Raw genomic sequence first — 25,151 nt, 5'->3', positions numbered from 1 at the left:
GAGCCGTAAAACCAGTTAAAAAAAAAAGTATCTTGCTAAGTTTACTTTATTGGTCTTTGGTTCCCAGCAAGATTATTATAGATTAGAACCCAGAGCCGTAAAACCAGTTAAAAAAAAAAGTATTATAGGTTTATGTTATGGTAATCTTTATATGTGTTCGTAGTTCATACTTTGCGGTTTTGTGTTTCTAAAAATGATTAATTTCATTTTATTTACATAAATCTGTATAAAATACCTAAGGACCTAATTAATTTCATTTTCTTTACATAAATCTGTATAAAATACGCGATTACGTGTCTTGAAATTAAGAAATTACGTAAAGATCAGTGCAAATTAATATCTTTCCAGTGAATATTAACGAAATCTATGTAGTAATCGTGTTTTCCATTTATAATGTTAATCATTTTAAAATTGTATAAATGTCTATAAATACGTGTCTCCGAAACTTGAAATTACAGATATGTAAAGTGCAAATGAACCTCTTTATATTGAATATTACCGCTATACCTATATAGTATAATATTCGTGAATAAATAGTGGTGAACCTTTCTATAGTGGAGCCAACAATGTTATTGGCCTAGTATATAAGTGATCTGTGGCAAAGAATTTCTAAGTACTATTTCGTGGTGTATTCCTATGTCGATGATCTGTGGTTATTGGCTGGTTATTGTTATTGGTCTGAGTGTGATTAATAACCCAGAGCCGTAAAACCAGTAAAAAAAAAATGATTTAAGTAAATTAAACACCATGTTATTGGTCTGTGTTAAACACTTTGTTTTGTTGTGATTCGTAAAATAAATTAAAAAAAAAAATTGTTGTGATTAGTTAATTTTGGTTTTTTTTATCGTGAACTTCTGTCTGATAGGTGTACTTGGAGGATTCTTGTAGCCAGTAAAACTTCAGCCTTCTATATTAAAGACACTTTAATTTCTATTTCTATTAATAATTAGGATACACGACAAAAGCATGGTTGCACTTAGTGCAGACCACAGACAACGACTGACTTAGAAATTCTGAGTTGCCATAATACAGTTCAACACTCCTCCTCAACCCTGAATTTCTTCAATCTCATACTTCTACACACTATCTTAGTTTTCTGACATTTTTACCTAACTTTACTTTTACAACTTTCATAATCTATGACTTTTTATATCCTTCTGTTATTCTATACTTTTTAATCTTTGACAAAAATATTCTTTGACAATTAAGTTTTGACAATTTAATCTAAAAAACAACCAATAATGTAAACAAATAAAACGATATTTATTCTTTAAATTGAGTAATACTAATAACTATTAATATTTACTAACACTCTTCTATTCCCATACAGGTTCTAAAATAATTAAAAAGATTTTTGTGCAGCGGTTTAGTCAACACATCTGCAACTTGTTCTGAAGTGTTAATATACACCAATACAATAACATTCTGTTCTATTAAGTTTCTAATAAAATGATGCTTTATATCAATGTGTTTTACTCTTTTGCTATTTTCTCTATTTTTAGCTATGTGGATACAAGACTGGTTATCTTCAAAAATAATTATACTTTCACATTGAATTTCAAGATTATTCAAAAGTCCTTTAAACCACACTGATTCCCGTGCTATCATACTTAGAGCCATATATTCTGATTCGGCAGTTGAAAGAGAGACCGTTTTCTGTTTTTGAGTAGACCATTGTACAATATTTCCATATAACAGTAAACAGTAACCTGACACTGATTTTCTATCAACATCAGCTGCCCAGTCAGAATCACAATATCCCTCGGCTACATTCTTACATGGTTTATTCTTATACACTAATCCATAATTTGCCGTCTGCTTTAAGTATCTCAGAACTCTTTTCAGGTAGGTAAAATGTTTATCGGATGCATTGTTCTGATACCTACTAAAATAGCTCACCGCAAAAGACAAATCAGGCCTAGTACAAATAACTAAATATATCAAACACCCAATTAACTCACGGTAAGGCTGGGTACAAGTATAACTTTCTGGTTTTTCTAGTTTCAGTCCAACTTCACAAGGAGTAGCTACACTTTTACAGTCCTTCATGTTAAACTTTGTAAGAACTTTTTCTATATAACTTTTCTGATGAATTTTAATCATACCTTTAGAAAACTCTCTTTCTATTTCTATCCCTAAAAACTTATGAACTTGACCCAAACTAACCATTTCAAATTGTTTTTCTAGTTTAAACTTAAGGTCTTTAATTTTCTCTTCACATGCACTCATAATTAAAATGTCATCCACGTACAGAAACACATACACACTTATCTCACCATTTTCGTTTTGTAATAAGTATAAACAACTATCATAATCTGAGCACTTGAAGTTGTTTGCACACATAAACTCGTGGAATACTTTATTCCAACACCTTGGGCTTTGCTTCAAGCCATAAATTGACTTGTTAAGTTTGCACACTTTTTCACTATTATGCTGACCTGGTAGACTCATGTATATCTCCTCCTTAAGTATGCCATGGAGAAAAGCAGTTTTCACATCCAACTGTTCTATCTTTAGATTGTCATGATTTGCAATTACAAGCAATGACCTTAACGTTGTGAGTCTTCCAACAGGAGCATATGTTTCTTCATATTGTGAAGTCTGGAAACCTTTTGCCACTAACCTGGCTTTGTAGTTATTATCTGATTTCTTTCGAAATACCCATCGACTATCTATGACTTCCTTATCCTTTGGTCTTTCTACCATAGTCCATGTTTGATGTTTCTCATGTGACTGCAATTCGCTATCCATTGCTTCTTTCCATCTGTCACTTTCTACGCTTTCCACTGCTTCTTGTAATGTCCTTGGTTCATCATTTATAAATTCTTGAGAAATGTATGCAGCATGGAATGTCTCATAGTCTTCTAACCATACTGGTCTTTTTCTTTGTCTCTGTTCCCTTTCTGTATCATTTATTTCTTGATAAGGTTCGGTAGATGTCTTTCCTGTACTTTTTTCCTCAGTACTACTTATTGATTGATCTTGCTGGCTCTTTTCTCTACAAGGCAATGGCAAGTTTGATGGTAAGTCATCTTCTTCTATGTATGTAAAAGTTTCCATGTTACTTCTTGGTTTTTCATTAAATATTACATCTCTACTTCTAATAATTTTCTTCAGCTCGGAATCCCAGAGTCTATATCCATTATCACAGTAGCCAACCATGTAATACTTCTTTGATTTCACATCAAACTTTCCATTTCTGTGCTCCTTGCCAATATGTACATATGCCTCAGTACCAAAGGCTTTTATTTTAGAATAATCTGGACTTCTACCATACCAAATCTCAGCAGGTATGACACCTCTGCTGGTTGGAATTCTGTTAATTATGTAGGTAGCACTGTATACCGCTTCTCCCCATAATTGTTTTTCCAAACTTGTGTCGGCTAATAAAGTTCTTGCCTTTTCTACAACAGTTCTGTTGAATCTTTCTGACTTCCCGTTTTGCTGGGGTGTGTAGCTTATTGTAAATTCAATTTTTATTCCCTTTTCTTCGCAATAGCTTTTAAATTCTATGTTGTCATATTCCTTCCCATTATCGCACCGAAATCTAGATATTTTCTTATCAAATTGGGTTTCTACCAAATTTACATATTTCTTGAAACACTGTAGCACCTCCGTTTTGCTTTCTAACAAATAGACTGTTGTAAAATGGCTGTAATCATCAACAAAACTTAAAATATATTTCTTGTTACCATATGTCGCTGGATTAATTGGACCGCACAAATCCGAATGAATAACTTCTAAAATTCTCTTACTTTTGTAATTATATTCTGCAAATGGCAATCTAGTCTGTCTTCCCTTTAAACAAGGTTCACATAATATTTCTTTATTTGAGTTTTCAAAAGATATTAGTTTTCTAGACTTCAATTTTTCTAACTTTCCTTTTGAAGCATGTCCAAGTTTTCTATGCCAATCATTCTGAGTTTCTGAAATGCTATAAGCTTTCTGTGCACATAATTCTTCATCTTTCAAATTTAGGGTTAATCTGTATAACTTATTTATTTTATTACCTTTTAGTATTGTTTTGTTATTCTTGTGAATAGTCAACCTATTATTTTCAAAGGTTATCCCAAATCCGGAGTTTTCAATTTTATTTACTGACAGCAGATTACACCGCAGGTCTGGCACAAACAGCACATTTTTCAATTTAACCTCCTTTGTATAAATAACACCTGACTCATATGCATTTAACACCTCACCGTCCTTGGCAATATTAATTTTAATAGGGGTCTCTAACTTCTCGATCCTACTAAAATATTCTCTTTTGTTAACCAGATGATCCGTAGCCCCAGAATCAACTATAAACTCTATTTTTCTGGAACTTCCCTGTGTTACTAATGCTTCTGAAGATGTCATAAAGGAAACCTCATCTTCTCTTTCCTTCTGAACAATATTAGCTGAGCCTTGTGCTTTTCTAAAACGGCATTGAGCCTTCCGGTGGCCCCGCTTCCCGCAATTATAACAGTTAAATGGGAAACTGCTGGTGCTGCTGCTTGGCGAATTATTAAATTTCTTATTATTCTGTTTCTTTCTTTGATTCAATATAAATGCATCACTCTCCTCTTGAGTTCCAAAACCTATTCTTTTAATTTCTTCATCTAATAATCTTTTCTTAATAAATTCTAACGTAATATCTGAACTATTTAAGGTTTCTATCGCCGTAACTACATATTGGAATGCCGGAGGCATAGCCAATAACATGTAGCAACAGACTTCACTCTCACTAGGTTGAGCGCCCGATTCTTTTAATTCTCTTACCAGTTTTTCAAAAACAATGAAATAGTTTTCAAGACCTTCCACTCCATCATATTTCTGGGTTAACAATCTTTTTCTTGTAATTAACTGTGACGCTATACCTTTCCTTGCAAAAGTATCATCAAGTTTCTTCAATAATTCTTTTGACGTTTTACACTCCTTGATTATTTCCAAATGAGTATCACTAATGCATTGGACCAGAATGTCCATGCATTTTCCTTCCTTCGTAGAATCCGGCTTTTCTTCTGATTCTGACGAAAATACGTAACTGTATAGATTTTGCGCTTGCAATACAATCTTTATTCTAAACAACCAGTTACTATAATTTGAGCCGGCAAATGGCGTGACGCCATACTTGTTCTTTTTGTCGTGTTCCTCCATTTCGCGGCGTGGCGTTCTTTTCTTTTCTTTTTTTTTTTAATTTCTTCTGGCGTGACCTGGGTCCATAACCATGATAGGTGTACTTGGAGGATTCTTGTAGCCAGTAAAACTTCAGCCTTCTATATTAAAGACACTTTAATTTCTATTTCTATTAATAATTAGGATACACGACAAAAGCATGGTTGCACTTAGTGCAGACCACAGACAACGACTGACTTAGAAATTCTGAGTTGCCATAATACAGTTCAACACTGTCCTCTCGTATTTGTAATTTTAGTATTATTGGTGATTGTGTCATTTAAGGCTACGCTTAAAATAATTATTGTAATGCCACCTAAATCATCAGACAAAGGAAAATCAAAAGGTGCCTCTGCAGGAAAATCAACTGGTGAAGCGAAAGGTTAGAAATGGTTAGGAATAGGATTAGGACTTAGGTCCACTGACATCTACTCTAAAGCATGGTACTCACCTAGCCGTGTAGCATGTAACGTACTTATCTGATACTGTATCAAGTGAGTACCTACGCAGGCACGAGCCCGCTGCGAGCCGCTCGCGCGTGGAGCGCAGTAAGTATCACTGCAAACACAAAGGCGGCTCGCAGTGTGCGCTTGGACGGCAACACGTAACTCGTAGCTGGATACGCGGGGACCGTGGACGAGCCGTACCCACTTGCGGTTGATACAGTATCAGATACGTCACATGCTACACAGCTAGTGAGTACCCTGCTTAATAGGTAATACTACTATTAGTGGAGATCAGTGATTAAAATATTTTACCTTGCCTGCAGTATTAACCTTAACGAATAACTCAGATTCACTGGGGTTCTCATATGAAAATGTTTTTTGAATTTAGAATCGGCAGCAAAGGAAAAAAAAGGCGGGACAGCTGTCAAAGTTAGACACATTTTGTGCGAAAAACAATCCAAATGTTTAGAAGCTTTGGAAAAATTGAAAGCAGGTCAAAAATTCCCTGATGTAGCGGCTGCTTACAGTGAAGACAAGGCGAGGCAAGGCGGGGACCTCGGCTGGATGACTCGTGGTTCGATGGTTGGCCCCTTCCAGGATGCTGCATTTGCCTTGCCTATATCATCAATCACTAGCCCAAAATACACAGATCCTCCCATCAAAACAAAGTTTGGCTATCATATAATAATGGTTGAAGGGAAAAAATGAAAGGAATGTTTGAATTTGAATACTTCTGGGCGATACTTTTGTTATTTATCATGGAAAGAATATACTGTTTGCAAGAGCAATTTGACAAGGATTTTACAGACCTACCTGATCCTCACAGATCGAATGATTCATTTGATATGACCATAGATGAATTAGCAAATAGAGAGTAAGTGGGTAATAAACCATTATATTATAAGAGAGTGAATCATGTCTATGTATTTTTAAGTTTAAGGGTCTGCACTGATAATTGCTGCATGAACTACTCTACAATTATATTTTTAACATATTAACTTTCTAATTTACTGGAATAACAGTGCCAGTTGACACAAGGACTAAAGAAGTGCTACATGTTTTATAAACTTAATGTCAATTACAAATCTACATATATGAATTAGATAAGCTAGATCCCGGGTCATTCAGGTATCCCTGGAAATGAGACTGCTGACTCTTGTGCAAAAACAGCTATAGAATCTGGTTCTCTGGAACACTTCAAAAATTCGCCACAAGATTTAAGTGCCCTAGCAAAATCCTACATGGATAAATCCTGGAATATGTGTTGGAATAAATCAAAATTAATCAAGGGTAAATTTTATGCATCCATCCAGCCAAACATCCCAAGACGACCGTGGTTTTTTCGCCATAGATATGCGAATCGTTGGATCTCCTCTACTATCTCCCGCTTACGTCTCGGTCACTCTTGTACACCTGTCCACCTGGCTAAACTTCGGATAAGGGATAACTCACTCTGCGAGTGTGGCTTACATGAAGGCACTGTTTCTCACATCCTCTTCAACTGTCCCAAACTTCTCCATCCTCTCTATGATGTCCTCCCTCACAAAGTCCCTCGTCCTATAAATGTTGAATGTTTATTAATGTTTGTGTTTAGTCCATATTGTAGATTTTTATGTAAATATATAGAATATAATAAAATTAAATTGTAAATATTATTGTGTTTGTCTCCAACTAATGTTTTAAATCTAATAGACAACTAATCATTTGTGTTTTTTTTTCTAGGTTAAGGACTAACAAACTAACAAACTACCAAAAAAAAAAAAAATTTTAACTATTTTGTAGATATTCAAAATTTAACTGTACAACAGCTCTCACCGAACAATCTCCTTCGTGCCTTCTCCATAAACGTGACACTGGCGAAACACTCTGTGCCCAGCTGGCACACCTAAAAGCCAATAATTGGGAATTGAATTGAATTGAATTAAGCTAGATATTTAAATGTTTCCAAAGAGTATCTTGCCGCATTTCTGTGCTGGCCCTATGTGAGATATTTTGTGTACCAGTCTTTTTAGTTTTAATGGGTTAATGAAATGTTGCAGCTTTGGACTGAAGCTGAGTTTCCTGCGCCTGTACCGTTTGATGCAAATTACCATGCTCTTGTCACTTGTGTATTTTTGCAATATTTGCATCTGGTTTGTCATGGTCAAGAAAGTCTCGTCCAGAAGATACAAACTTAAAATTGGTTGATAATTATATTGCAAGAGTGTTTTTTTTGTTTCCAGAAATAAAGCATTTATACTGTTTATGTGGATATCTTTTTAATCATATTATTAATCTCTTAAAAAATTAATTTCTGGATTGGTAAAAATCAAAAAAACTAAGTAGAAAAATAATTGAGATTTGAAAGTACCCGCAGGAAATAGTCTACAAAACCTAAATCCAGGCAGACAGAGTTGCAGGCATCATCTACTATAGGGTATTATGCAGAGGAAAGATTTGTTTGTTTGTAACTGATAAACTCTGAAACTACTGAACCGATTTTAATAACTATTTTACCTTTAGAAAGCTACTTTAAATGCAGAAGTAACATAGGCTATAATGTCACAGGCTAAACCTAGTGTTAAATAAAACATTAAATAATTTAATAGCAGTCTTTATTGACATAAATATATAAATAATGTACATATTAAAATATTCTCCATTGTGGATATTCTTGGTTGACTACTATTTATATAAATTAATTCAATAAATATGATATTTGAGGTAAAACTTATATCTAAGACTGATAAAACTAATATATTTTAGTCTGAGCCACTTAATTTTTGATAATAATCCTTATCAATTTATTTTTATGAATAATCCTTATAAATGTATTTTCACAGAATCACGATAATAAGAAACCGAAACATTGCTTTTAGTTAGCAAAAATTATGATTTTTATTTTCCAAGGTCCAAAACAAGAAACTGGATGGAATGGAACTAAAGGCAACACTAAAAGTTGTGACGTCAATCGTTAGTGTTGGTTCATTTTAGAGGGATTTTGTTATAAAACATGCTGCAAAACTGTTTTTATTTGATCTATTGTAACTCTAGAAAAACTCATGACTGAATATTTTACATTATGATGTCACAATTTTAATAAATAAAATTATTAATTTAAACTCGCAGATTAGGGTTGGTGTATCGGACGTATTTGAGAAGCGCGTCGTTCTCTTCACAGACGAAAGGCTTGCGATGGTGGCAAGCGACATCATGCCAATGTACACCGTCGTTGTAGAAGTTGTTTAGAATCGCTACACAATGTTCCGCTGCACCTCCTTGGATCAACTCCTAGAAATAAATATAGGATAGGTGAATTTTCTGTAAGTTAGAGATAACTAGGTGGACGGATGACATCAGGTGAGTCGCAGGGAGTAGCTGGATTCCGGCGGCGCAAGACCGTGCCGTGTGGAAGTCCTTGCAAGAGACCTATGTCCAGCTGTGGACGTCTATCGGTTGTTGATGATGAATTTAGAGATCGTCGTCTTCGTACAAAAGCGCCTTCTATTCCGGACGTCGCGTCGGGGGCTTTATCCCGGGCACGCACCTCTAACTTTTACGCAGTTATGTGCGTTTCAAGCAAAGCATTAACGGAGAAGTAAAACATCGTGAGGAAACGTGCAAGCCTGAGAGTTCTCAAAGGCGTGGTAGACTATGGCCAAAACCCATTCTGAGAGGAGACCCGTGCTTAGTAGTGAGTCGGCGATGGGTTGATCATGATGATGATGATGTTCATTGACCAAGCTTTTAAATATGCATATAGATTACCTATTGTTTCCAAGCAAATTCCGCACTTAGTGGTTGTACTGATAACAAAAGCAATTAGGTAAGGTGGTTGCATTGCATAGAAAACAAGGTAGGTACTCGGCTTGAAAGACTTATGCAATAAACCGCTTAATGCAAGGCCTTGGCTGCGTATGTGACTAACGCTAGTGAGTTTATGATGAAAAGCGGATGTAGTTCTTCCGGATAACAGCAAAAGTTAACACTGATCACTTAGTTTCTGAGGTTGAATTCTCTGTGCTGCCAACAAACTGCAAGAAAATACGGAAGCATTTCTAAATTGTTACAGCTGCATCAAAACTAATAACATAATTGGACAGCTACTACTAACAGCGCACACGTCTATGCATAGTTGTGACAGAGCCTAGCAGTCGATTGCGATTGCTAAACAACGTTAACCCATGTCAACTGGATAGGTAACCTAATTTGGTCTTTTTGTATCCTCCGTGCCTCGGAGAACACGCAGCCCGGTTATTACCACTAGCAAATGCTAGTAAATCAATCGATAATAATCATAGTCGTATGCGGAACCACCGCATTATTATTCTAAGAAAACTCCTATATAAGTGATCAATGGAAAGAGGTCATGACCATTAGAAATAAGGAATACGACGCAGAGAGAGTGTAATAATGTACTTTATAATCATTATAATATTAAAATCTTGATTGCTCAAAAGGTGTCAAGCCAACAACGCGGATGCTAAGATTGCGCTGGCATCACCATTCGCACCACACTTCAGAAAACTAACTTTCGTTATAATATTCTTTCGATATTTTCTTTCTTAAAAAATTTTTCTCCAAGTTTGCTTACACCATTACAAAGTTATTCTTAAGCGATCAGGGTTTACGTCAGTTGTTTCGGCTGTTTACATACGTGAAAGCGGTAGGTACCTATTTACCTGTATCTACCTACAATATAATATACTATATCACCTGACGACGTCTGACGTTAAGGCTGACGCACACTGCATATCGATGAGCTTTTGCCGGTTTGGAGAAAGTGGGTTGTAGGCATGCGGGTACGCCCTTCGGTGATTATTTCGCGCGCCCATAAATATTCACGTCGGCTTTCGTTTTCATTGTGTGTTATTTGCGGATTTAACGGGTTTATGACAAATATTACTTAACAAGTTGACGCCTGCTTTTCTGTTGTGTCACAGATGTAACAATATTGGTACAAGGTTTGTTGCTTGTTTCAAGTAGGGATGTAAGGATGTACCTACTCAATACTGACAACTCACAAATATCAGACCTAATAGTATTTGACGATTCAAAAGCACTAGAAAAATTTCCTTGAATAAAAACATATTCTATTCTATTCTAATACCTAAGTATAAAATTTACCCTATTGTCAGGCTGTGGTTTTCCAATACCGCCGCCTTCTGACCAGTCGTTTTGCTGTCGATTTGTAGTGGGAGCCAGTTTCTGTAGCTCAGCTGTCCAGAACCAGCCGTTGATTTCGTTCGGTAGCAGATCGGGTCTGTTGCAGCCCTTGAAGTCGCAGAGACGACCCGATGTCCAGATGTATTTTACCTATAACAATATAAATAAAAGGCTTATTTAACTTACCTATCGAATTATACATCGAATGAGTTAAATATCAATTTAATTGAACTGACTTCAATAAAGAAGTTATTAATCTTAAATTAATTATTTGTAAAAATTTAGATCAGTTCCCAATAACGTAACAATATAAAACCTTTAGTAATATTTTTATTTGTCATTTAATTATTATTATTAAATCATTTTTATGCATTGTATTTTTTAAATAAAAGATGCCTATAAGTTCTAAATAGGTACCTCTTTATTGAGATCATTCTTAGAGCTCTTGAATCCGTGAAGTGAATATAGGTATCACAGGCCCTTCCTCACCCAGCTGAAGCAGCAAAAACCTCGGCGGTTGCTCTTTTCAAAAATTCAATTTACAAATGGAAGCGCGATAAATCGAAAGAAACGACGGAAAGTTAGGTGCCTATTAAAACTAGGTTTCTACGTCGCGCTGTGAGAAAAAACTATTCAATACTTGCGACAAGTGAAACGTAAGAAAGTAAAATTCACTATTGTTCAATAACCACCCACCTTGCATGACAATACCTACAGTAGATAAACTCTGTTAAATTCAATACATGTTCCACAGAAATAGAAAATTTGTAACATTACGGATAACAGGCACGTCGAATTCTTTAAAATTTTGACTGTGTTGCATTTTGCTTTCTATTCCCACTCAAATAGTTTGTTTTAGTCAGGTTTAGTATTAAAAATTCATTGCACCTATGCGGGTATTTCGCAAGCCTACGCGTATTTTAATCGGATATATCGGTCGGTTGGCAAATGTTAGAATAGAGATTTCCAGTGTAAATCGTTACCTATATTTTAGGCTGCATAATATTATGACTATGAGAATGAAAACTGTGATAGCCAAGTAGTTAAGATGTCGGCCTTCTTTTCGGTAAGTCGGAGTTTCGATCCCGGGCACGCAGCGTCGTCTTAAGCATTCAATGGTGAAGGAAATCAGCTTGAGGAAACATGCATGTCTGAGAGTACAAAGGTGTGAGAATGGGCATTGCGACAGCGTGGTGGACTATGGCCTACACCTAGCCTCTGCCCTTCTCATTCTGAGAGGAGACCCCGTGCTCAGTAGTGAACTGGGTATGAGTTGATCATGATGATGAGAACGGACGGTTCACTAAGTACCTAACTATTGTGAATCTCAAACAATTGTTTGTATCTACCTAAAGGCTTTGTCAGACAGGACGCGTACTTAGCGCGCGTCAGAGCGTTAACTTGACGCCGCGCTATGACGCTAAGATGTGTTGTACTACCATCGTACAATACCGTCAAACAGAGCGCCGGCGCTAGCAGTACGCAACGCTCTGTCGCGGCGTTAGGACGCTTTTAACGTCGGGTGTTGTATTTTTTTACAAATTTTATTTTAGCGTCGGAGTGAATAGGCGTAAAATAATAATAAAATACTGCATAATGATCGAAAATTTGATAGAATTGGTTAGAAAATATCCATGCTTATATAATACGAAGGATAGTTCATATAAAGATATATCAATGAAGGCAAAATTGTGGGCACAAATCGGAAAAGAAATTAATGAAACTGGTAAGTAAAAAAATTCGTTTATTGATTAAAATAAGACACAAATTGTTCACGAGTTTCGAATGCTGCAGTCGTTGATCTTCTATTTGTTGGACGATGAGTTATTAAAGCACGCATAGGTGCGTTTTCGTCTTCCGACTCCGGAGTTAATATCGCTGTACCTTGTTTTGTTCGCAAGTAATTATGTAAACAACATGCAGCTTTAATAATATCAATTGATGTGTCCACATCACAGTCAATAGGTCGTAAAAAAATGCGCCATTTTTGTGCTAATATTCCGAATGTATTTTCAACCACCCGACGTGCCCTGCAAAGTCTTTTATTAAAATTTGTTTTTCTTTCGTCTTGTGTGGCTAAGGCTCTTGGGAATGGACGCATCAAATATGTTTTTAAAGCAAAACCTTCGTCGCCGATAAGTACATGAGGTACGGGCTCCTCGGTGCCTGGAAGAGGTTTATCTGGCAGCAGAGATTTTCCGTGGATATATTGCCGATAAAATATTGAGTTCTCGAATATACCACTATCACTTTGCCGCCCGTAACTACCGACATCTATGACGGTGAATTTGTAACATGGATCGACTATAGCAAGAAGAACTACAGAAAAAAACTTCTTGTAGCAAAAATATTCTGATCCACTATTTTGGGGACACTTTATAGAGACATGTTTCCCATCAATACTACCGACACAATTCGGGAAGTTCCAGGTTTCCCTATAACCCTTCTCTGATTGTTTCCATGTCTCTTCAGTAGGCGATGGCATATATTCTGGTTGTAATGTATTCCAGATTTCTGTACAGACTTCTTTTACAATACCACCGACTGTTGAACGACCTACTCGGAAGGAGAAGGCTATGGTCTGATGTGAATCACCCGTAGCTAAGTACCTGAAACAAAATAATACAATTTATGTTTATTTTATAGGTGAAGTAGCTAAAAAAAAATGGAAGAGCTTGAGGGACAATTATATGAGATACAAAAAAGAGGTTGCAGGTACTACAGGACAAGCTGCAAAAAAATTTACAAAATGGCCTTGGGCTTCCCAGTTACAGTTCCTTGACTCAACTCTGACAGATCGAGAAAGAACTTCAAATATTCGAGAACCTACACCAGAAACATCGTCAGCTATAGAAACTCAATCTCCAGAGACGCCTCCACCACAGACACCTCCACCAAGAACACAAAGCGCACCCCCGCCAGAAACACCTCCGCTAGAGACGCCCCAAACAAATGACACAAATAGTTCACGAGCTAAGAAAATTAAAAAAACTGACAGCGAAATGGATAAAGTTATAAATTTTCTTCAAAATAAGAAAAAACAAGAGTATGATGCCATAGATCACCTATTCCAAAGTTATGCCCAAACATTTAAAAGTTTTTCCAAAGACAAACAGATAAAAGCCAAAGTAGAACTAGCCAAGTTATTTGCAAGCATAGAAACAGAGGAACTGCAAGAAAACGTCCAGATATTGAATTCACCACACTATTCCATTATTAGTACCGAAGACTCCGTCTGCTATGCAGTACCCAATTCTGTTCCCGAAGATTCATCCCCAGTAGCTGTTATAGATTTATCTAACAGTACTTCATCATACCTGCAACAGCCTGAGCAGCTACGTCAACCACTACGCGAAATCGATATTCTACATGTAACTAATTTTGGAGCATCGACTTCTGATTACAACTCAGCTGATTTTGATTGATTTTCATAATAATAACGCAATGAACATGTATTTAAAAAAATAAATATTTCTTACCTTAGACAGATTACAAGTCTTTCTCTTGTAGAAATAGGTGTCCTCCAGTTTGTGGTACATTTGCTTATTTTTGGGATGAGCAGTTCATGTAGTTCTTCGAATAAATCTTGAGACATACGAAAGTATGTAAAAAAACGATCTTCATGTGATGCAAGCTCACGACACAAACGATGATACTCTCCTAAATTCTTTCTCTTTTGATTGATGTCGTGCACCCATACTCTTTTTCTCTGTGACCGTGATAAAGCATATAAAAGTAATAATTCTTCCACATCTGAATCACTCGACATCTCCATAACGAACAAACTCTTCACACTGCTATCGATCTGCACTACGCTTTGGCGAATGGCGAAATGGCGGCGCGGTGTCGTCGAGTCAGTGCCCTAACGCGCGCTAAAGCGTTCTGTTTGACGAAGCCTCGCGCGACGTTAAAACGGGACGCTATAACGCTACTACGCAGCGCTAAAATACGCATCCTGTCTGACAAAGCCTTAAATCCTAAATATAGAGCATACTAAAAAAATCTTGACAGGTCAAGGGTAGAGCTACATTGTTAGTAAGTTTAACCTTCCTTCTATTGCCTACTTAAGTAGGTAGTTTAACATTTGAAAAGCGAAGTAATTAGGCGGTCGGTCGTATGTAAGACTTACAATATTTTTTTAAAAATAACACGCCCGCACGCCTATTTTAGCTGTTTTGAGATTTTTTGCAACTCTTTTGTCGGATTGTAGGGCTGCCATAATTGCTGAAAGGACGACCGGGACATCCATCCTTATGCATACTGATACTGTAATTCGAAAGAGTCTGTCTGTCTGTTTGCACTTGGAAACGGTTTCTTATCTCAGAATATTAAAGAGTTCCCACGTGATTTTTAAAAACCTAGATCTATGCGGACAAAGTTAGGCATTAACTATTACAGAACAAAAGCGCGAGCGAAGTGAGCGCAAAATTTTTGATATTTAATAGTACAAAGAAATTGGTAAATTTCCTGCGAAAGAGGATAGTACATACCTACTAGATCTGGACCTGTCAATTTAAATTAGTTTAGAGAGTGTACAACATAATTAACCACATTGTAACGTGTAGTAACAGAATTAGGCTCACTCTCTCACTAACATGCATAATTTAGGGTACTAAGTATAACAAGATTACCATAAATGTCAAAGGATATTTCTCAATGATTCTTAGTGGGACTCTTACCTTATCTTGTATAATACGCGCTTTCACCCATTCATTCTCGTCGCTGGTTTCCAAGGAGACGAGGTCCATGCAGCGCTGACGACAGTAGTTCCGTGCGCTGAGCCAATCTTCCTCTACACCACGCAACGCTGGGTCCCGCCATGAGAAGAAGTAGCCCTTGTCTATTAAAGAAAACCATAATTAAAATAGGTAGGTACTAACGAAAAAAAATATATCAGATTTTCGATGCAATGTTTCGATTTGAAATGGATACAAGTACGCTGGAAGACTTGTGAAAAGTAAAACTATCATTTTGTAAATGATAGTAATTTTTACGCTGATTCGAAGCGCCTCCCGAGCGCACCGGGAATTTTGAACTTTGTGACGAACGAAGACCATTTGACACAAAGATCAGTTATGTTAACAAATGTCTCATCACATCAATAACATAGTTCCGAGTACGCTCACAAGCCGCTCATCAAGCCGCTATCAGCGCAAAAACTGATCGGCAATCGCAGGTCCAGCGTGTAATAATAGAGTTCAGTGAAATTTCAAATATTTTACGGTTTTCATCTATGGGTAGAAATGTATAACACGTCGCGTCGGTCATATCAGGCAGATTTTATATGTAGGTATAAAATATAAATATTTTGTGTTTTATATCTAGCGTCGTAAATTTAAGCGAGAAATAAAAGCTAAAACATGTAGGCACCTGGCATGATCGACGCTATTGTATGTCTGTTGTCGCTTGAGAACACCAGCTGTCGAAAGAAAAGTCAAATACTTTCTTATTGAAAGAAAACAATTGCTATTGTTTGATTAAACTCAATTAAGTATTTAATTTGACGTAAAAAGTAAATTACAAACAAAAAGTAGTATGAAACTAAGGTTTTCTCGTAATAATAAAAGTGAAAAATGAAGGAAAAATACATAAAAGAAATATGTACTAAAAAAACTTGTCGCCCGAACAGGGACTTGAACCCTGGACCCTTGGATTAAAAGTCCAATGCTCTACCGACTGAGCTATCCGGGCTCTTGGATACTTTTTGAAATTATTATATAGATCATATTATACTAAAATAGGTCATATTTTAAAGTTTTAGAATAAACTATCGGGAGAACATCACATAAACGTTTTAGTATTTTGTTTTATTTGAAGAACTAATGTAATGCGCGCCCTATCGCTATAATTTCTCAAAGTCCCGTCGAGAAACACAACTGGTTTGTCGTCTTTTAGAGGTAGGTAGTTTACATAGTCTTATCAGACATCCGGGAGAGGATCGTGATAAGCGTTCGGTTTTCCTAGAAGAATACCGTTATCTCAAGTTTTTAGAATTACCTAAAATGTTTAGAATTTATGTCTGGTGGGAGGCTTCAGCCGTGGCTGGTTACCATTCTACCGGCAATGACGTGTCGCCAAGTGATTTAGTGTCCCGTTACGATGACACGTAGGAACCGGTCAGGGGTAGATAGCTGTATTCCAAGTTAGCCCGCTCTCATACTGCACCCTTACTTACCAGGTGAGATCGCAGTCAAGGGCTAACTTGTATCAGAATATTAAAAAACCCCAGTCAAGTGCGAGTCGGAACTCGCACAGGAAGGGTTCCGTACTATCCGTGCACGGTGCAAGAAATAAAAAAGCCATAAAGCAAATTAAAAAGAAGAAGATTATTTGTTGTTATAGTGGCAATAGACACACATATACACATTCACACACACATACCTACTTAAATTGTATGATAAACGAATTATGTGAAAATTTCAACTCCCTACCTATACGGTTCGCAAGATACAGCCCGCTGCCAGACAGAGGGAATAGAGATGGACCCTGGGGCTGGATGGATAGTGGAGGCCCTAATACGGTTCCGTTGGCACCCTTCTGGTACGGAACCCTAAAAACCAGGATTTTTCGGAAAGGGTCTCAACCGTCATACGGGGAATACGACACACAGAGAGAGATACGAAGTTGCGGGCATCTTCGACAGCGATATAGTTCCGGCTCAGCAGTTCCGCGTTTATCGTCTTTGTTTTGGTGTTAATTTCATGATTAATAGCAAAATTAACACATCATAGGTAGGTGGTATTGGAATGAATGAGTAGAGATTTTTTACTAAAGTTTTTGCGTGTGTAATTTAGCGTAACAAAACCTTGATGTCTTAATTAGCACCAGCTGTTTTTTGTTTCTGGTTTTTGCTAGGTAGGTGCCTATGGGATAATATCGAGCTACTGCGATAAGGGTGCGTTTCCACTGACGCAGAGTTGGGCGGAGTAGAGTGTGGGGTGAGTCGGTCAAAACGCAGGGTGCGTGGGTTAAAGACTTGAGTATTTTTTTCTATCAAATAAAATAAAATTGATGCATTTTCAGATTGATACGTTACATAGTCATATGATACCCCACTTGATGTACCTACCTAGTTATCTTACTTCGAAAATTGAAATTAGTTCACGACCACAATTTTTTTTATTGTGTGATGTAACCCTAAATTCACGGTTTTCAGATTTTTCCCCTTATGTCTGCAATAAGACCTACCTACCTGCCAAATTTCATGATTCTAAGTCAACGGGTAGTACCTACTACCCTGTAGGTTTCTTGACAGACTGACAGACAGACAGACAACAAAGTGATCTTATAAGTTGAGGTACGGAACCCTAAAAATGGCGTTGTTCCATTGCATCGTGATTGAAGGACAAACCAACAACACGTTCCCACTTATAATATAAATAGTGAAGTACTTACTGTCAGCAAACCTCTCGTGTATTACCCTTTGTACACACTGGCCAGGTACCGGAGGTTCCAGGATGCGTCCGTTTGGAAATTGTGCGTGTGCCACCGCCAGCACCGACAGTAATAGTAGTTGTTTCATTGTCTGCAACAATAATTGATATAAACGATTAAAAAACTTATTTTTTATATATTAGACTAGCTGACCGCCCCGGTTTCGCTCGGGTGGAATTTAGAAATCGAGGTGGGGTTGAATTTCCAAAAATCCTGAAACACGTATTTCTTCATTTGTGACCAAAAACCCAAACACCAATTTTCATGCAAATAACTTGAAAAATGACGGACTTTCATCCCCTATTGAACCCACTTAGGGGTGAAATTTCGAAAAACCCTTAGTGAATACCTACTCTTTACAAAGAACACACCCTCAAAATTTCATGTCTCTAGGACCAGCGGTTTAAGCTGTGCGTTGATATATAAGTCAGTCAGTCAGGATTTTGAATTTTATGTATAAAGAAGATATACGTCACGAACATATTAATTGGCTAGATAGGAAGACATTACTTAGGTATCTGATCTCGGTAAGAAAATAAGTGTCTGTTTCTTCACTAGGTCCTAATCGGTTAGCCACACGGCACATCGTGCCATAATACCAATCAATAGATAAGTACTTGTACATGATCAACCCATCGCCGGCTCACTACAGAGCACAGGTCTCCTCTCAACGTGAAAAGGGTTTTGGCCATAGTCTACCACGCTGGCCATGTACAGGTTGGTAGACTTCACACACCTTTAAGAACACTATGGGGAACTCTCAGGCATGCAGGTTTCCTCATGATGTTTTCATTCACCGGTAAAGCAAGTGACTTTAAAATAATTAAAACGCACATTAATCCGAAAAGTTAGAGGTGCGTGCCCAGGATCGAAACCCCGAGTTCCGATTTGAAGGCGGACGTCCTAACCTAGTGGCTATCACAGCATTTTTCTTTTATATTAGACATACGAACATAATATTAATTAGATAAGAAGACAGTAGGTATCTGATCTAGGTAAGAAAATGAGCTAAACTTAAAAGTGTGGCTGTTTCATCGCTAATCCCTGATCGGTTTCTACACGGCACCGTACCATAATACTCATTGGATAGGTACGTACTTAGGGTGACTGAAACTTTTTATCTCATGTCAGTACCGGTAAGGTGATAGCAGCCGAAACAGTCCATCATTATATGATCAGACCAGACCGGAGCCAGATAGAAGTAATTCCCCAAGTTGACCAGGAACTTCTTGTCACAACTTCACAAGGCGCTCGTTGCGACACTCAGATTAAAGCACAGAACATAGTTGGTAAGAAAGCGAATTTAAAATCAGTCTACTTATCTATATTTTTTGTTTTATGCTTTATAATGTAAAGAAGTACCTATCAACCACTTATTACTAAGTAGGTACGATCCAATTATCTCACAACATCTATATTAGAAATCAATATAAGTAATAAAAAATATCGATTTTTAAGTCGTACATGCCTATACCTAAGCTTCATATAAAAGACTTCAACGAGTTTAATTTATCGGTAATCCCATAAAAATCGAGCGTTCAATAAACTTTTCTTTTACGAATGTGAATTGATACTTAATTAAAAGTACTTAAATTGACTATGAACTTAAATTAATTAACGCATATTTTAATGTTTTAATTAAAATTTAAAATAAAAACAAATGATTTGTTATTGTATACACTTTCTGATGGCCAATTGCTGAATTTGCAATACAATCATTTATGTACTTATTAAATTAAGTAGGTAGTTGAATTAAATTTAAATAAAACGTAATCAGAGGTCATTGATAGTCATTCTTAAATTTATGGTTTTTAATGAAAACGTAGCTTTATAAGGAGGGTTTTCTTTAATATAAGTATGTAGATATCTAACATTTAAATATTTGATGTTTATGTAAATAATTAGGTACATCTGTACCTAATCTCTACTTAGATACTTCTCTACCTAACTCTTTACCCACCCACCTAGTACCTACCTACTTGACAGTTGACTTTATTATTTAAAAAAATATACGAATGTAGGCATTTGTGTCACAACCATAGTAATTAGTAAAGTTGTTTACAAACACTTTTCAATGAGTTGCGTAATCCTACCAGAAGTCTGGAATTCGGACCGGTTTGGGGGCGTATAGAAAGCGACCTTGTCCCCAAGATGGTTCGTTCCACTCCCAGCAACTCACATAATATCCTCCGTGGAAAATTATTGTTTCCATAACTAATAACTTCTTATTATATCTAGGTACCTAGGTACTGGGTACCCACCTAGTCTAACAACTTCTTACTTTATTTAGGTACCTAGTAAGAAATTTTATTGATTGTTACAATTTTACTGCCGCAACTTCGTCCTCATGAAGTAAAAAACCGGCCAATGCGAGTCAGGATCGCGCGACGAGGGTTCCGTACTACAGTCGTATATTTTCGACATTTCGCACGAGAATTCAAAAACTATGATGCATAAAAATAAATAAAAATCTGTTTTAGAATGCACAGGTGAAGCCCTTTCATATGATACCCCACTTGCTATAGTTATCTTACTTCGAAAATTGAAAATACTAATTTTTAGTTCATGACCACAATTATTTAATTTTTTTGTGTGATGTTACCACAAATTCAGGGTTTTCAGATTTTTCCCCTAATGTCTGCTTTGGTTTCAGTTTAAAACAAGACATATTTATGCTAGCGATATAAATAACGCTGTCTCGTTTTCATTGTGGCGCTCCATTTAGATAGGTCTTAACTTAAGATATTTTCCTGCGGCAAAATCTAGGCTTCAGTCTCTCTCTAAAATGCAAGTTGTGCAACCAAACTTTCATTAGGATTCGTTCCATCGTCAAAATTAGGTAAGTAACAAATAGACAGACACACGCATTTCTGATTTTAGGAGTATAGGTAGATATTTCAACTAAGTACATATTATGAAGCAGCCTAAGCCTCAGTCTTAAACTGCAATTGTCACGAAAAATATTTAGTTAGGTACCTAATTGTTTGTTTGTTAGATCTCAACAGATAAGTAAACACTTACTCGTAAGGATCCAATGTTATGTATAGATAATATAATTAAAGGAACCGGCCGGTGTTTACTAACTTTATCATGTTAATTACAATTGAAGTATGCACCTAGGTACTAAGTTTGAAACAAAATGCGTATTTTTACCTATTTGCAGTCGAAATGTAGAGTTATTAAGGTAAATAGTACGTAGGTACCTACCTACTACGTAGAGATTTTGTCATGTTCATGGCATAAAATTTAAATTAGGTAAAAAAGTTCCGCACGAAGAATACGTACCTAAACAAAAAACTCTAAATAAAACGTAAACTATTGTTTCCGTAAAACTTAATTTGACGATAAAGAGTGAATTAGGTCTGTTATATAAATTCAAAATATTTCCTAGTCTTCCTATAAGTATGCATTCAAAAAAGGCTGATAAATTCCCATTGTATCTAGTTGACGATGTTTTTATATCAATTAAATTATTAGTAAATACTATGCAGAATGCAGATCTATAAGTATACATAAGTATTTAATTAAATCTGGAAGCTTTGTATGTGCGTTCCAGCGATGAAATTTCGTAATCCTTTATCCTGTAAATCCTAGTTAGATAATATATAAAGAGGAGTTGGTTCGTTTGTTCGTAATTGATAAATTCTGAAAATACTGCTCCGATTTTAATAATTCTTTCACCATTACAAAGCCAGTTAATTCAAAAGTAACATAGCTTATATATATTATGTATAGTTTATACTTAGGTACGTATGGCAAATTTCACCCAAACGAAGCCGGGCGGATAAGCTACCTACTTAATTATAAATAAGTACTTATGCAAAATATAGATTTCTGGTAAAATTTAAATTTCTACTTTCTTATAGTATTATTGACCAGTGACCACTATTAAATAATCAATACCTAATTAATTCTAGAAAGTTATTTTTGTATCACTGTTGTATAAAAAATCGTATAATATTATTTGTTGTATAATATTATATATTATTTGGTTATGAACTAAATTATGTATCTACAGCTGCTGTTTACAGATAAGATTAATAATTTATTAAGTAACTTAAAAGGAAGAAAATTTACTTATTAAACTAATTATAATACTACATTCCTCTCTTGACTAAGTAAGTTTTAAAGTACGAAGCACAATTTTAAAGTAAAAGACTTCAACGTCAATCACAGACTTTTTATAATTTATACATAAGTTGATGCCTTGGTTCCTAAGTATATGTTTAAAAAAAAATAAAAAATAAAAAGTTAAGTACTCACGTTCTGATGTGTTTGACTCCGCGTCTGTCACTAACTGATGCGCCGGCGCGATCGCCACGTTTTATATGGGGGAAACGTGCGTCCGCGGATCTCCGAGGCATCTTATCCTGGAGGGTGGTTATTGATATGACTAGATTATTTTTGTGATATACATACTTAGTTTATGACGTTGCATATAAAATGAATACTCTCATGTACATCTTTAACTATAAATAAATTCTTATCATAATCTTTCATAGCGTTTGCACGAGTCTCTTCTCAAAATGAGATGAGTTTAGCCCATAGTCCACCACACTAATTCATAAGCCTAAGCCTCTCAAGGAGACCCGTGCTCAGTAGTGGGTTGGTGTGATGTGTTGGCAAGATGATGATGATGCTATAAAACTGACCTATTTGCTAAGGTAAGGCACGTTGGGGTCCCAAGGTGCAAGCGCAGCGTCGCGTTGGAAGACCCCCCCCTCCCCCCACTAGGTGGATAGATGACATCAAACGAGCCGCAGGGAGCCGCTGGATTCAGGCGGCGCAAGACAGTGGCATGTGGAAGTCCCTACAAGAGACCTATGTCCAACAGTGGACGTCTATCGGTTGATAATGATGATGATGATGAAGGTAAGGCAAATTATAGTTTAGTTTTAGAATTTTCTTGATATAAGTAAAGAATTTTTTAACTTTTTTTTGACAACATATTTTTTGAAAATAATCATTACGTAGGTACCTACTTAGTATAAACAATCAACGTTGTCCTCTTTATCTCTCCATACAGGCAAATAGATCCTGCTTACCTAAATATGTGTGTATAAATATTGATGTGGCCTATTTTTATGCATTCTTTAAAGCAACTCCATTCATTGAACAAAAAAATTGTTTCGTGCTTTACGTGTTTGAAATATTGTCAACTGTTACACACGTTGGAATAAGGTTAGTCATGGTGAAATTTGTTTGCAAAACACCTATAAGGCGCGAATGACTAAAGTCTTTGTAGAATTTGGGTGGTAAGTCGGAAGAGACCATGTCATAGAAGGCCTAAATTCATTCATACTTCCATACTATTTATACTAATATTATAAATGCGAAATAAAGTAAAAGTAAAGGTATCGATTTTGATGAAATTTGGTCCCGGGGAAGTACCTATGTATACTTAGGCTACTTTTTATCTCGGAAAATTAAAGAGTTCTCACGGGATTCTTAAAGGCCTGTTTAACCGATTTACATGAAATTTGTTACAAAACTAGCTTGCATCTCGGAAATTGCCATAGGCAACTTTTTATGCCGGAAACTCAAAGAGTTCCCACGGGATTTTTAAAAACCTATATCCACGCGGACGAAGTCGCGGGCATCCTCTAGTTTAACATAAGCGTTTATAACTTATACGTCATCATCATCATTATCAATCGATAGACATTCACTGCTGGACATAGGTCCCTTGTACTTGGGATTTTTACTTGCCACGGTCTTGCCGCGCCGCGCCGACTGAATCTCGACTCCCTGCGACACGTCTGATGTCGTCTGTCCACCTAGTGGGGGTCTTCCAACGCTGCGCTTTACGTTGCAGGGTCGCCATCCAGCACGTTTAGACCCCACGTCTATCGGTTTATTAAACTATGTTTTTAAAATAAAAATAGCGAGCAGGCGGGTCACCTGATGTTAAGTGGTTACCATCGCCCATGAACATCTGCAGCACCAGAGGAACCGCCTATGTGTTGCCGGCTTTTCAGGAATTTGTTGGCCTGCCCTGCCTATTCTCACTTTAGCTTCACAATCCGCTAAACCACATCGTTTACTCTGATTCTCCGAATCTCCTTATTTATATTTGACCACTTGGTCAGTATCCACATGAGTCTCCAAAAACGACCCATGAATAATGACTAAACCTGTGTTTAGTAGATAGTTTCTATAACATACCTGCAATGCGAATGTCGATAGGGAAAGTTAACGAAACAATAACAAAAACCTTTACGTAAATCTGGAACATTTTGTTGGCAATGTGTACGCATAGGTATAGGTACACTTGTTATTTTACATACGTGTTGGCATTTCTAATGACGAACTTTGATAGGTAAAAAAGGTACTTAAGTATTTAACTTTAAAGGTTATTGATTAGCAATCTATATTTATCTTTAATCAACCATTGAATTTCAATAGATCATCAAACTACCTACCTAAAAATAAAGAAATAAAAACTATCCATGTATCCATGGACAATCTCTATCGGATCTGTTGAACCGTAAAAATCTGTTGGAATGTGGGCATGATAAATTTCTGTTTAGAGTTCAGTTACCTATCTACCTATGGGAATTCCTATATTTACTTATAAACATTTTTAAATTTGGAATACAGTAATTAATAAAAACATCTTAACTTAAAACTTGAAGTTGGAAAACAGTTTCAACCGATCAGGTCAAACGAGTTTGCTATTTAACTTGCATGGTGTAGGTACAGCTAACCTTTATTAAGATAGCATAAAAAGTATCTAGATTTCTTTTGTTACTGTTACTAAGAGCATCGCGCGCCAAAATACCTAGATTTGGCACAAATCCACGTGAAAACCGATTATTATTATTATTATGGATATAATAACAGTAGGTATATGTACAAATAAGAAGCGGGACAATTAAAGTAGCCTAGTGATTAAGACGTCGACCTCCTATTTGAGAAGTCGGGGGTTCGATCCCGGCTCCTCTACTGAGCGTTTTAAGCAATTACTTAAAT

The 25,151-nt window shown here is 36.4% G+C and overlaps 3 protein-coding genes, 1 long non-coding RNA gene and 1 other non-coding gene across 7 annotated transcripts in view; 1 reads left to right on the top strand and 4 right to left on the bottom strand.

The window, feature by feature from the left end:
• Positions 1-730: 730 nt before the first annotated feature.
• On the top strand, positions 731-7,843 carry LOC117996877 (peptidyl-prolyl cis-trans isomerase NIMA-interacting 4). Of its 2 annotated transcripts, XM_069498161.1 has the most exons (4): positions 731-859; positions 5,393-5,536; positions 5,989-6,474; positions 7,640-7,843. In XM_069498161.1, exons 2-3 carry the CDS (start codon positions 5,464-5,466, stop codon positions 6,306-6,308), a joined length of 393 nt encoding a protein of 130 aa, XP_069354262.1. In that variant the 5' UTR covers positions 731-859; positions 5,393-5,463; the 3' UTR covers positions 6,309-6,474; positions 7,640-7,843. The 2 variants fall into 2 exon arrangements, with proteins under 2 accessions (XP_069354262.1, XP_069354263.1); XM_069498162.1 differs by lacking the exon at positions 731-859 and having other exon boundaries at positions 5,370-5,536.
• Positions 6,955-7,515, bottom strand: LOC138402257 (uncharacterized). The gene is made up of 2 exons (XR_011236668.1): positions 7,416-7,515; positions 6,955-7,157 (listed from the first exon to the last, which is right to left on the bottom strand). It is a non-coding gene; the product is annotated as an uncharacterized lncRNA (long non-coding RNA).
• Positions 7,844-8,177: 334 nt separating the features above from the next.
• Positions 8,178-22,547, bottom strand: LOC117996876 (uncharacterized). Its single transcript, XM_034985015.2, has 5 exons — positions 22,443-22,547; positions 18,141-18,270; positions 15,425-15,585; positions 10,707-10,895; positions 8,178-8,870 (listed from the first exon to the last, which is right to left on the bottom strand). Exons 2-5 carry the CDS (start codon positions 18,265-18,267, stop codon positions 8,697-8,699), a joined length of 651 nt encoding a protein of 216 aa, XP_034840906.1. The 5' UTR covers positions 18,268-18,270; positions 22,443-22,547; the 3' UTR covers positions 8,178-8,696.
• Positions 12,477-25,151, bottom strand: part of LOC117996875 (uncharacterized) — a 225,136-nt gene continuing 212,461 nt past the window's right edge. The window contains exons 2-3 of one of the 2 annotated variants that reach the window (XM_069509795.1): positions 14,225-14,480; positions 12,477-13,354 (exon numbers count right to left, since the gene is read on the bottom strand). In XM_069509795.1, the coding sequence (XP_069365896.1) occupies positions 12,490-13,354; positions 14,225-14,340 (981 nt within the window). In that variant the 5' untranslated portion in view covers positions 14,341-14,480 and the 3' untranslated portion in view covers positions 12,477-12,489. Of the gene's footprint in view, positions 13,355-14,224; positions 14,716-25,151 lie in introns of those variants that run through there. The other variant, XM_034985014.2, reaches the window with a different exon arrangement.
• TRNAK-UUU (transfer RNA lysine (anticodon UUU)) lies at positions 16,364-16,436 on the bottom strand. The gene has a single exon. It is a non-coding gene; the product is annotated as a tRNA-Lys (tRNA).

The sequence above is a fragment of the Maniola hyperantus genome, chromosome 4 (genome assembly GCF_902806685.2).
Source record: "Maniola hyperantus chromosome 4, iAphHyp1.2, whole genome shotgun sequence".
Taxonomy (NCBI): domain Eukaryota; kingdom Metazoa; phylum Arthropoda; class Insecta; order Lepidoptera; family Nymphalidae; genus Maniola; species Maniola hyperantus.
The sequence above is the reverse complement of the archived record's forward strand: the minus strand, read 5'-3'. Positions and strand labels throughout refer to the sequence as shown.